The sequence below is a fragment of the Osmerus mordax genome, chromosome 17, assembly GCF_038355195.1.
Source record: "Osmerus mordax isolate fOsmMor3 chromosome 17, fOsmMor3.pri, whole genome shotgun sequence".
NCBI classification, from domain to species: domain Eukaryota; kingdom Metazoa; phylum Chordata; class Actinopteri; order Osmeriformes; family Osmeridae; genus Osmerus; species Osmerus mordax.
In genome coordinates this window covers 1,957,908-1,971,351 of record NC_090066.1, presented here as the reverse complement: position 1 = coordinate 1,971,351, position 13,444 = coordinate 1,957,908, and the positions used below count along the sequence as shown (strand labels likewise).

Here is a 13,444-nt window from a genome sequence, read left to right as displayed (position 1 = left end):
CGGAGGAGAGGGAGAGAAGGAGGGAGAGAGGTAGGTTAGTGAGGCTTTAATGAGGCACCTTTTTCAGTTTAACTTGAAACATTTCTTTCCATGCAGATGGACTACCATGGAAAGGACACAGTTACTTGTTTTCTAAGAACGATCAAGTTTTCCCGGTAATCATCATATTCTTGGATATTTAAAACCGTACCTCTGTTGATGTCTATTTCGGGCCTTCCTCGATATCTTTCTCTCTCATGTAATGTATCAATTCTCAATCCCTCCCTTGTCTTCTTTCTTTATTCATCCCTCTCTCACCATCAACCCCCTCTCTCCCGCCATCGCTCCCCCTCCCTCCCTCCCTCTCAGCTGCTTCTTGCCTCTGCTCACCCTCTACATTATCATCTCATCTCCATGGAAACCGTCCAGGCATTTGCTTTTTAATTGCTATTACATGCGTGTGATCTGTTCATTAAGCGCTGAGCCGGACCAGCCCACTCGGCCCGCTCCAGGGGGGTGTCAGTGGTGCGTGGTCTCTCTCTCCCACCACTTTCCAAAGTCTCTTTATCTTTCCCTAACACACGTACACTGTTAAACCCCCCCTCCCTCAAACCCACCCGAACTCCACATCAGTACGGAACCACTGACTGACCAGGGGTCGAGCAAGCTGGGCTTGCAGTCCAAACTAGGAACACTTAAGAATCCCTCACACACAAACACTTTATTTTTATTGTATATATTTAATTCTATTCTAGATCCCACTTAGTACTGCTAGTTTATGTACCCTTAGTATAGATAGTCCACATATTTAAATTTTAGGTATATGTTTATTGTATGCACCTTCCTGCAAAGCAAATTCCTTGTCTGTGCAAACTTTCATGGCGAATAAATCCCATTCTGATTCTGATTCCCACAGGCTTAGCAGGAGATATCAGCGGTGATAGGCTACTATGGATAGGGAGGTGTGAACATAACAAGCTGGACAGGGGAACGAGAGATACAGAAAGAGAGAAAGAAAGAGAGAGAGAGAGAGAGAGAGAGAGAGAGAGAGAGAGAGAGAGAGAGAGAGAGAGAGAGAGAGAGAGAGAGAGAGAGAGAGAGAGAGAGAGAGAGAGAGAGAGAGAGAGAGAGAGAGAGAGAGAGAGAGAGAGAGAGAGAGAGAGAGAGAGAGAGAGAGAGAGAGAGAGAGAGAGAGAGAGAGAGAGAGAGAGAGAGAGAGAGAGAGAGAGAGAGAGAGAGAGAGAGTGAGAGAGAGAGAAAGAGAGAGAGGAGAGAGAGACGAGAGAGAGAGAGAGAGAGAGAGAGAGAGGGGGGGGTGGAGAGACATAGAGAGGCAGAAAGACATAGAGAAACAGACTGCGGGGCGCTGACGGAAAGCAGATAAGAGCAATAGACAGAGAGAGTGGGGCGAGAGAGACATAGAGAAACAGAGAGAGAGAGAGGGGGGGGAGAGAGAGAGAAACAGAGAGGGGGAAGAGAGAGAGTTGGGTGGAGAAACAAATAGAGGGGGTTGAGGAGAAAGGTAGAGAGAGAGACAGAGAGAGTTGAGGGGAGAGAAAGAGTTAGAGAGGAGAGAGAGAAGGGGGAGACACAGAAGACTCAGAAACAGAGAGATATTAGAGGAGAGACAGAGACAGAAACAGAGAGATATTAGAGGAGAGACAGAGACAGAAACAGAGAGATATTAGAGGAGAAACAGAGAGACAGAAACAGAGAGATATTAGAGGAGAAACAGAGAGGGATACAGAGAGATATTAGAGGAGAAACAGAGAGAGATACAGAGAGATATTAGAGGAGAAACAGAGAGAAACAGAGAGATATTAGAGGAGGGGTAAAGTTACCCAGGAGGCTCCTCAGTCTCCTGCACCAGGGGGACGGAGCCTCGCACCGCCCGCCAGTTGCCATGGAGACCGTCTCCAAGGGCAACGGTGGTGAGGCAACGGCGATGTACGTGTGTGTGTGTGTGTTGATACGGGTCTGTGCGTGTAGGTTTGTTTGTGTGGGTGTTAGTTCGTAGAGTTGTGCATGTTAAAGAGTATGTTATGGAGAGGTGTGTGTGTGTGCGAGAAACTGCATTAGTGCATGACTGACTGTGTGTGTGTGAGACTGTGTGTGTGTGAGAGAGCTCACCTTTGTTCTCGGCAGGGTTGTCGATGCTAAAGTCTCCGTTCCAGACGACAGTCAGGTCCACCGGCAGGCTGCTCATGTCCATCCCATCATACGAGTACTGTTGCCACGGAAACCAAAACACAGGAAGACGCGCGAGAGTGAGAAAGTCCACGTTTAGCCACAACATCACCTGTTGCTGTGGCAGGAGTCACAACATCACCTGATAATACAGCGTCCTAGTGCGTCCTGCGTTTGTGTGCAGGTGAACGAAATTAGCGTGAGTGTGTAAGCATGTTTGTGTGAGTAAGTGTGTAAGCATGTTTGTGTGTATGAGTGTGTAAGCATGTTTGCGTGAGTGAGTGTGTAAGACATGTTTGTGTGAGTGAGTGTGTAAGCATGTTTGTGTGAGTGAGTGTGTAAGCATGTTTGTGTGAGTGAGTGTGTAAGCATGTTTGTGTGCGGAAGTGTGTAAGCATGTTTGTGTGAGTTAGTGTGTAAGCATGTTTGTGTGTATGAGTGTGTAAGCATGTTTGCGTGAGTGAGTGTGTAAGCATGTTTGTGTGAGTGAGTGTGTAAGCATGTTTGCGTGCGTAAGTGTGTAACCATGTTTGCGTGAGTAGTGTAAGCATGTTTGCGTGAGTGAGTGTGTAAGCATGTTTGCGTGAGTGTGTATGCGTGTGGGTCAGGTGTGTGTGTATGCGTGTGGGTAGGTGTGTGTGTGTGGGTAGGTGTGTGTGTGTGTATGCTTTGTATACCCGGGCACCAGACTCACCGACGTGTTCTGACACTGCACGCTGGAGCTGTTGAAGCGCAGGGCGGGCACCCTCTGCTCCACCCCCTGGATGGTGAGCAGGCACTCGTAGCCCCGCTGGCCCGATTGGGGCTGAGGAAGGTTCTGGGCCCTCAGCGTGATGGGCTTCACCACCCCGACAGGGACCAGGATCTCCTCCACCGGCAGCAACTGAGGGCACTCCTGCAACAGGCGCACCGAGAGCTGGTCAGGAGGACCAAAAACCACAGAGCGAGGGGAGAGTTTACCTTCCTCCGCACGGTTGGTGTTAGCATTAGCATCTGCATTAGCATCAGTATCTGCATTAGCACCTGCATTAGCATCTGCATTAGCACCTGCATTAGCATCAGTACTTGAATTAGCATTAGCATCAGTATCTGCATTAGCAATAGCATCTGCATTATCATCCTTATTATCATAAGCAGCAATGAGTTAGCTTTGCTGATATTCATTCAGTGTTAATGGATATATTGTGCCCACTGACACCACTTTCATGGAGTTTATTAGAACCAATAGGGATTTCTAATGTACACAGCAGAGAGCAAGGAGGGTCATCCACTCTGTCACACAGTGAAAAGAGGAACATGGGCATTTAGGGCTAACTGTGACATAATAAGAAGGACATTGACTTGCATTAGTAGCAGAGTAGACTGCTCGGCTTTGCAAATTAAACCACTAGTTGGTATTATATTAGTATCTAATTGTTTTGCGGTAGTGGCTGACTAAAAATACTGCATCGATGACAACAAGTGATGAGCTGATGGAGGAAAAGCTGATGGAGGAAGGGGTGGAGGTGAGGTGTTGCGTATTAATGATGAAGGCACAGTATTTACTAGTGCATTACTGGTCCTATCTCAGGGAAAACTTGTTCCTTTAAGCCTTTTATGAGACAGTCCCTCCAGTCTGCAGGAGATAGAATATGGAATGTGGTATAGTACTACAAAGAGAAGAGACAGAGATAGTGAGAGAGAGAGAAAAGCAACAGTTAAGAGTGAGAGAATGAACAAATATTGGAAAAGAGAGGAAAAAAAAGTGGATTGCGCGCAAGAAAAGCGCAGAGCGCTTTATCGAGACACACAGAGAAAAAAAGAGAGAGAGAGAGAGAGAGAGAGAGAGAGAGAGAGAGAGAGAAAGAGAGACACACAGAGAGAGAGAAAGAGAGACACACAGAGAGAGAGCGAGAGAGAAAGAGCGAGATAGAGGAGAGAGAGAGAGAGAGAGAGAGAGAGAGAGAGAGAGAGAGAGAGAGAGAGAGAGAGATGAGAGAGAGAGAGAGAGAGAGAGAGAGAGAGAGCAGATAAGGTGTCCTTTAGTTCCTGGAGTGGAGGAGTGAGGGAGGCGTGTTTGAGAGGAGTCTGCCACGTTCGGGTGATAAGACTTATTTGAAGTTCATTAAAAAGACACTTGATTGGGTTAGGGCTGGATGACTGCCTGGGCTCGCCTGTGCACCGTCTTCTTCCAGACTATTTCAAAAGTCATTATAGATAAATGACAGTGCTGCGTGCTGCACGTGAGGGGGGAAGAGGGGCGCACATGTTCCCCCCTGACCCGCTGGAAGGTGGAGTCCTCAGGAAGAACAGGTCTCTGGGACGAGCGACTGGTGGGGTCGTGGGAGGGTCGTGATGGGATTTCCGCGAACATGAAACAATGAGAACTATTTGATCTAACAATCAAATCACACACCACACACACACACACTCCCTCTGGAGTCATCTGTCATTGTGACAAGAAGCTAGGCAGATGGAAATCTTTGAATTTCAGATTTCACTCCCCCCCCCCCCACACACAAATATTTCACATCCAGCCTACGTCAAAACACATACACACACATCTCCCCTCTTACACACACAAAACAGAATGCCCTTCCATACAAACACACACACACGTTTATTACTATTGGGAGTCAGGTGGCTGAGCGGTTAGGGAAGCGGGCCTAGTAATCAGAAGGTTGCCAGTTCGATTCCCGGCTGTGCCAAATGACGTTGTGTCCTTGGGCAAGGCACTTCACCCTACTTGCCTCGGGAGAATGTCCCTGTACTTACTGTAGAGTCGCTCTGGATAAGAGCGTCTGCTAAATGACTAAATGTAAATGTATTACAGTTAAGTATTAAAGCGTCAGCATAGAAATGTGTATCTTCCCAGGAGATCACTGCTGAGTGCCCCCCCCCCCTCCCCCACACACACCCATCCCCGTCCCAGTAACACCTGGGTGTCCCAAGACGGTAGCGAGCCCAAGTGGACCCTTAGTGGTGTGCACAGTCGTATATCCTGGCATGCAGCCTCCCATCTCTAGATTTATACGTTAAGCTGATATACTGTCTACTGGTTTATCACCCCCCATCTGAGTGATAAACAAGGGAATGGAGGGATCTCCTATGATGACCACACACACACAGTACACACCTCACAGATTCAGTACACACACACACACAAACAAACACAGAACACATGAGTGAGAGAGAATGAGTCACTTCCATACATATGAAACACACCCAAACAGTGTCTGAGAGGGAAGCATGCAGACACTGAGCTGTCATCAAGTCATCAAGCTGTGCCCTTGAACTTTCCAGGCGGGTAATCAGATAGAGCGACTCTGGCTGTCATCCTGTCTGGAAGAACACTCGCACAATCATGAGTCACACTCAATTACCTCTGCTGTTTAACTGAGGCCTGTGAACCTCTCTCTGTGTCTCTCTGTGTCTCTCTGTCTCTCTCTGTCTCTCTCTGTCTCTCTCTGTGTCTCTCTGTGTCTCTCTCTGTCTCTCTCTGTCTCTCTCTGTCTCTCTCTGTCTCTCTCTGTCTCTCTCTCCAGTGGCTCTTTCTTTACCTCTCTTAATCCCTCTCGCTTCCTCTTTTACACCCCCCTCCCCCCCCCCTCTCTCTCAACAGTTTCTCTTCCTGTACCTGGGGGAGTGACTTGGATCTGGTCACAATCAGCAAACGACCCTGGTAATGACAGTGATGAAAAGAGACGAGAGATAGAGAGCGGCGGGGAGAGGTAGGGAGCGAGCAAGGGTGCGTGATGGTAAGAGAGAAAGACAGGCAGAGAGAGTTGCGAGAGGAAGAGGAGAATGGCCTGGTCCATTATTAGAGCAGTATAATAGCAATGTGTGAAGGTGAGAGAATCTTTAGTCCCTGAGACACACACACACTCTCTCTCTCTGACACACACACACACCTGGCGCGATTAGTAAGGCAGGCCAGTGTTTTATTATCCGTCAGATAGCCCCGGGCAAAGACACTCTCTCTCTCTCTGTCTCTCCCTCTCTCTCTCTCTCTCTCTCCCTGTCTTCCCTGTTCATCTCTCTTTTCCGCTCTACTTTCCTTCTTACCCTTCTCCATCTCTCTCCTGTCTTAGACTCATGACCCAGCTCTCTATCCCTTCATCCCTCACTTCCTTCCTCCCTCCCTCCTTCATCTTTATCTTTTTCCTTCTCTCTCTCTCCCTCCCTCCCTCTCTCTTTCATTATCTACACCCAAGTCCTTGTTCTTCCGGCACACTTCTTGTCATTTACATGACTGTTTTCCATTGTGTGTACTCCTTTCCATCCTCCTCACTCAGAGTCTGTATATGACTCACTGATGTGAATACACTCTGAACTCTCTCTGTCTGGATTCTGCAAAGGTTGCTGTCAATCATTATGACCAGCGCCAATTACCAGTGCCAATTACCTCTGCTTAATACTGTCTAGCTAGATGACCTGATCGATGAGGAGCTGGGTAACTCTCTCTCGACACGGGACCCGCCCGCCCGCCGCCAGAGATCCACCTCCTGCCTCCTGCCTCGTAGCAGGGATACATATTTCATAGGTCTCTCTCTGGTCCCTTGGGGGTGAATATGTATGGAGAGAGGAGGGGTCTTCTCTAATGTAGAGAAATATATCCCTTTACTGGTGATTAGTGCCAAAGACAGGACTGGAGGGAGTGGAGGCAGGGAGGGAGGCAGGGAAGGAGGGAGGGAGGCAGGGAGGGAGGGAGGCAGGGAAGGAGGGAGGGAGGCAGGGAAGGAGGGAGGGCAGGGGAGGGAAGGAGGGAGGCAGGGAAGGAGGGAGGGAGGCAGGGGAGGGAGGCAGGGAGGGAGGGCAGGGAGTGGAGGCAGGGAGGGAGGCAGGGGAGGCTCTCCTGCCGTGAGACCGTCACAGACTCACGCCTGATCTGAATAAGAGCGTGTACCAGACAGCCGAGGGTAGAGACGCCGGTTGCCCTGACGATGCCCCATCACGTCCTGCCTGAGCTCCGGGTCCCAGTAAGCACCCAATCAAAACAAAGCTCCGCCCCCTAGCTTTAACCCGGCACCTCTGTGCATGCTAACGACAGGCTCAGCCAGTAGGACGCCACCGCTCAGCCATGCTTATTTGAATATCATCGGGTGGATTATTTAGATCACTTGCTCAAATCCCTTAATTGGAACGGCACACTGAATTTCATCTGGTAGGGTCAGGGAGAGAGGCATCCTATTTCACTGAGCAAAGTTGACTTGTTGGCACTTATGGGATTTGTGTGTGGGTGTTGCGGGTGGTGTGTGTTTGTAGCTAAGTCATTAATTCACTGTGGCGGCCAATTTACCTCCAATCCCTGGCCCTCAGTCCGTGGTGTTAATTAAATCCAAATTAAAGTCATTAAGACCCGGAAACACCTGCTTTTTAAGACAGCAGTCAAACAAAAACATGTGGTGAGATGTCATTAACGTGCTAATGTTAAATCCCCTCCGCTTTGTACGGAGCCGTGTTTATGTCAGGTGCACAAAGGAAAACAAATCCAACCATTATTTCCCAGTCAATATTGACTTGCGACGTGTGTTGATTGGAAAGCCAAACTCACCAAGTCTCTGCCCAGCCCAGCGGCCGGGTTCAGAGGGATGATGACAGTATGAGGACAGTCTTCCAGGCTGTGTGGTGTGTAGGGCTGTGTGGTGTGTAGGCTGTGTGGTGTGTAGGGCTGTGTGGTGTGTAGGACTGTGTGGTGTGCAGGGCTGTGTGGTGTGTAGGACTGTGTGGTGTGTAGGACTGTGTGGTGTGTAGGGCTGTGTGGTGTGTAGGACTGTGTGGTGTGTAGGACTGTGTGGTGTGTAGGGCTGTGTGGTGTGTAGGGCTGTGTGGTGTGCAGGACTGTGTGGTGTGTAGGGCTGTGTGGTGTGTAGGGCTGTGTGGTGTGTAGGACTGTGTGGTGTGTAGGGCTGTGTGGTGTGTAGGACTGTGTGGTGTGTAGGGCTGTGTGGTGTGTAGGGCTGTGTGGTGTGTAGGGCTGTGGTGTGTAGGGCTGTGTGGTGTGTAGGGCTGTGTGGTGTGTAGGGCCTGTGTGGTGTGTAGGACTGTGTGGTGTGCAGGGCTGTGTGGTGTGTAGGACTGTGTGTGTGTAGGACTGTGTGGTGTGTAGGGCTGTGTGGTGTGTAGGACTGTGTGGTGTGTAGGACTGTGTGGTGTGTAGGGCTGTGTGGTGTGTAGGCTGTGTGGTGTGCAGGACTGTGTGGTGTGTAGGGCTGTGTGGTAGTGTAGGACTGTGTGGTGTGTAGGACTGTGTGGTGTGTAGGGCTGTGTGGTGTGTAGGACTGTGTGGTGTGTAGGACTGTGTGGTGTGTAGGAGCTGTGTGGTGTGTAGGGCTGTGTGGTGTGTAGGACTGTGTGGTGTGTAGGACTGTGTGGTGTGTAGGACTGTGTGGTGTGTAGGGCTGGTGTGGTGTGTAGGGCTGTGTGGTGTGTAGGACTGTGTGGTGTGTAGGGCTGTGTGGTGTGTAGGGCTGTGTGGTGTGTAGGGCTGTGTGGTGTGTAGGACTGTGTGGTGTGTAGGACTGTGTGGTGTAGGTTGGCAGTGTGAGGGCCTGGAGAGAGATCCCCCCCTCAGAGGAACGGTGAGTTTTGGAGAAGAGAACTCATCTCAGGAGAGACGAGCTGGAGCTTGTCAGTGTTCGTCAGAGCAGAGAGCAGGGTGACAGGCAGACTAGTGATCTTAATCACCGTGACCCCCCCCCCCCCCCCAGGGCCAGATTAGCTTGCTGTTCCTGCCCCCCCCCCCCCACACACACACACACACCTCACCCTGCAGGCAGCGCCCGTCTTCAATGGCACACACAGACACACATGCACAGACACACATGCACAGACACACATGCACAGACACACATGCACAGACACACATGCACAGACACACATGCACAGGACACACAGAGGCTTTTAAACTGTCTAGCATGTATGGTCGCGTGCAGACACACTCACCAAACTGTTCATTGAACCCATTTTCCATTTAACAAAAAACACACACACACAACCCTGTACCGTACATCCACCCCACCTTTTACCAAACAGACACACACAGACACACACAGACACACACACACCCCGAGGGCCAAGCCAGTGCCAGGAACAGAGATGTAACAGGGCTAGTTCTGTAGCTCATCCTGCAAAGCAGAGCCTCTAATTAATTTGAGTCTGCTTCAAGGGGAACAGACCGCTGCCAATACTATTGATAATTCACATGCTATAAGCTGTCACTGGGAATAGGGCTGGGGATGGGAAAATGGCTCGTTTTCATCAGATTGGAGGCGTTTGAAGTGTAGTTGGTCGGCCTGGATGTGTCAGGAACAGAGACCCAGATGCACACTTGTTCACTAAGGTCTCTGAAAGACGCCACTGAATATCTAACTAGACGACACAACTTCCCAAAAGAAAAGTCTAGAACAAAAACGAAACACAGACGCGTCTCCGCATCGGTCTAACAGGAAAGTGAGAGGCACTTCCTGAAGAGAGCCTCTGAATGACCTTTGACCCCTGCGCGTGTGGCGGGCTCACCTCAGGCGTCTTGACCCTGCCCTCCTGGAAGGAGCAGGTGCGCGGGTCGTGGGTGCAGTCGTGTTTGTATTTGCACCAGTGGCACTGGTACGGGGAGCTCACACAGGAGAGACACCTGGGGAACACAGGAGGAATCACATCTGAATCACACAGGGGAATCACATCTGAATCACATCTGAATCGCACAGCGGCCAAGCTTTTCAGAATCGCACACTGACTCCACATATAAATGTATATTTAATATGAAGTGGAACATGTTTAACCTTGAAAACAATAAAGCTATGTGTATCACAGGGGCTTTAAAAAGATAGCATTTTCCAGAAAAAATACATACATAAAAAAAAAAAAAAGCACTAATGAAAGCAGGTGTAGGAGCCAGAGGAGCGGACAGGACGACTTACGACATGTGGACGCTGCAGTTGTAGAACACGAAGCTGGTGTTGGCAAAAGCCAGCCCGGTCTCTTTAGACCTGAGGTAGAGCTGCACGATCTGGTGGTCGCCTGGAGAACACAGGAAGAACAGGAGAACGTCTCAATTCAGGCACGGCGTCACGGTTCCACATCACCTGCCCACGACGGACGCCATTAGTTCAGGCTGCTCGCAGCCTGTTGCTAAGCTAAAGGGGTTTTTTATCTTCAGAGGAGCACAATGTTTTGCTGGGGCTAAGTCTCCTTCTCCGTATATGGTTTGATAATACAAGCTACCCAGCACTACCCTCCAGGGAGCAACAAATTCCCTGCTTCGTCTTTCAGAGTGTCTTTGACAAACGGAAGGTTGCGGATAAAACGAGTAGAGGAGTGCCACGGTGTGTGTGTGTGGAATGTGTGTATGTGTGAGTCCTTAAGTGTGTGTGTGAATAAGTGTGTATCTGATGTAGGTGTCTTTTTGTCTGGCTCTAATGAAGGATTCCATGTTTAATTCAACCAGTGCGTCCGCATGGACATCTCTATGCTTAAAGGAGAAGTGGGCCCTCTCCCTCCCCCCCCTCCCCCTCCCCCTCCCTCCCTCTCTCTCTCCTCATCTCTTCCCGCCCTCTCCCCTCCCACCCTCTGTGCATCCATCTCTATGTCACGCCATATTCTCTTTTCTTTCTGTGCCTCCTTTGCGCTCGCCCCCTCTTCCCCGGCCCGAGACAGAAAGGGATTCGTTCATCAATCAACACAGAGGACTGCAGACAATGAATCTGTCCTAATTAGTCCACCTAAACGTTCATTTGATGCCTGGCATGAGACTCCCCACGCACAGGGGCACTACTGCAAAACATGCTCACCTATTGAGTCCCACCAAAGGAAAGTGACTGAAGAGAAGATTGAAGAGGTCGGATAAATTATTTTTTGTGTAATGTGACAAGTCCTACTTATGTTAATACATGCAGAGGTAGAGAGAGGGGTAGAGGGAGTGAGAGATACAAGGTATAGAGAGAGAGACAAGGTAGAGAGACAGAGAAAGTAGAGAGTGAGAGCGAGAAATACAAGGTAGGAGTGCGAGAGAGTCTGTGTGTACGTGTGTGTGTGTGCATGTTTGTATTACAGAAGCATCAAAAGCTTTATATAACGCTATGAAGAACGCTGAACAAAATGTTCCTAATTCCCCAAGTCCCCCCAGGCTTCTCCTCTGTCTCACATCTGTGAAAGTGTTTGCCTGGATATTTCTGCATCAACAGCATGTGTGAGAGCAACAGAATGTTTGCATCAGTTGTACAAAATACACAAATTACAGTGTTTATTTGTAAAAAGGAATCGGTCACGGTGGTTGGGAACTGGAGCTGCATAAATAAGATGCATGTCTAGCATTAACCTCAACTGCACACATGCTGTCGTACGACCGTGTGTTTCTGTGAGACTGAGTGTGAGACTGTGTGTGTGTGTGTGTGTGAGACACTGTGTGTGAGACTGTGTGTGTGTGTGAGAAAGACTGTGTGTGAGACTGTGTGTGAGACTGGTGTGTGTGTGTGTGTGTGTGTGTGTGAAAGACTGTGTGTGAGACTGTGTGTGTGTGTGTGAGACACTGTGTGTGAGACTGTGTGTGTGTGTGAAAGACTGTGTGTGAGACTGTGTGTGTGTGTGTGTGTACTGTGAGCTGGGGTCGTCTTCGGTGGCCCCGCACCCTGTAATTTCATGGTGGGTTGGGCTCTCAGGAGTCAGTCTGGTGTGGAAGAGTAAGGTGTTATTATTCATGCAGAGCCTCATACTAGCTCACTGCTGGATTCCTCTCTCACCTGTATGGAAGGCAGTCACCTGCTAATTCTCCTAATGTATAGTTCCTGTGCTCCAGTGTCACATGTGAAACAGTCAAGGTGGACTCTTCAGTTAGGTCTTTTCTCCATGGGCTTCATTACTAGCGCTGCAGTTTGAGCAGGACACGATTAAAAAGAGATTTGCTAATGGTGCTGTGGGTTCTGGTTGTTACAGTATTGTTGGGTTAGTATTGTAATTATTGTACAGTAACAGTATTGTTACTGTATTTCAATACACCTAAAGAAAAACGATTAAGAAATACTTTTGGGGGGGAGGGGGTGGGGGGAGCTCTCTCCTCCATGACGAGGAGAGAGAGGAAGAGCGAGGGGGATGAGAAGAAACAAGGAGAAAATTGGTTTTCCTCCCTCTGCCTCTCTCTCTCTTCCCTCCCTTCTCATCTCAACGGAGGCGAGCGGTCGGAAGCGATTATTCATCTTTCCGTTTTCTCCCAAAGAAACTTAGAATCCCTCCACCGACCCCCATCACCAGCGCCGGCCGGGCGGAGGGATACGCACCTGCGCTCAGGGCTGCCAGGGTCCCATCACTCCTTCTGTTCCACATCCACTCGAGTGAGAGAGGAAATAAGTCCCACTTGCTTGGGGACGATTATGTTTATTCAATGACTAAATGTTTCCTGGGAGCGTCTCTCTGTGGCCTGCAGGCCTGTGACTGGGGACGGGTGGAACTGAATCCATCCTAACCCAGCGCAGGGAGACAGAGACCATGCAGGCCGTGCGAGCACTGATGCAGGTGTAGCAGGCTCACTCTTTCTCCCTCTCTCTCTCTTGATGTTTGTTTACGACAGGTGTTAACTCCCTGAAAATGGGCACTCAGGCAGATTTCATTCCCGCCTCCAAACTAAATAAATAAGTCCCTTCATTTAGCTGCTAATTAAGGCAGAGGGAACACAGGCCATTCATTCAGCTCCAGCACATCCATCTCTAACTTTCCAAACGAGTGAGACCTACTCAACTAAAAAACAGAAGAGATCTACACATACCCTCGTTCATGAAGGAGACCAACCCACACCTGTGTTAGTGAGACCTCTCCGTACCTTTGTCAGTGACGATGCGAGGCACCTCCTTCTCGGCAGGTGAGCTACACCTGATCCGGTTCCCCTCCACCAGCCCGTCCATCTCAGCCAGGTCCTCGAAGGTGCAGTTCACCCCTGCGGACAGTTCCGGAACGTTGTGGGCCTCCAGGATCAACTGCCGAGAAGAGAAGAACACAAGATGCTCAGACCAACGTGAGACGGAGAGGGTTGATTTGTACGGCTGTACGGGATTGTAATGGCTATTAAAAACCACTTTAAGTGATCTGAGTGAGTTGGCATGATGACACGGGGTAACGGAAAGGGTAGAAGACGCTAGCGAGTCAGACAGCCACGAGGATCGTCGTGACGATGGCAGAGAGCGGGACCAGCTGATCTCTGACGCGTGATGGAAAACACTGAAAAACATTCAGGCTATAGGACTAGAGATCCTGGTGTGAGCACGCTCAGACGCTTCCTGTTCAGATGTCCAAGCGACATCAGCCACCCTCC

General features: G+C 49.6%; 1 protein-coding gene across 1 annotated transcript in view; it reads right to left on the bottom strand.

Annotated features, from left to right (window-relative positions):
• The window catches only part of plxna4 (plexin A4), a gene marked incomplete at its 5' end in the record, with an annotated part of 63,769 nt that overhangs the window by 48,732 nt on the left and 1,593 nt on the right, over positions 1-13,444 (bottom strand). Inside the window, 5 exon segments of the mRNA XM_067254235.1 lie at positions 2,110-2,206; positions 2,861-3,061; positions 9,664-9,778; positions 10,065-10,164; positions 12,956-13,109. Of these exon segments, the coding sequence (XP_067110336.1) occupies positions 2,110-2,206; positions 2,861-3,061; positions 9,664-9,778; positions 10,065-10,164; positions 12,956-13,109 (667 nt within the window).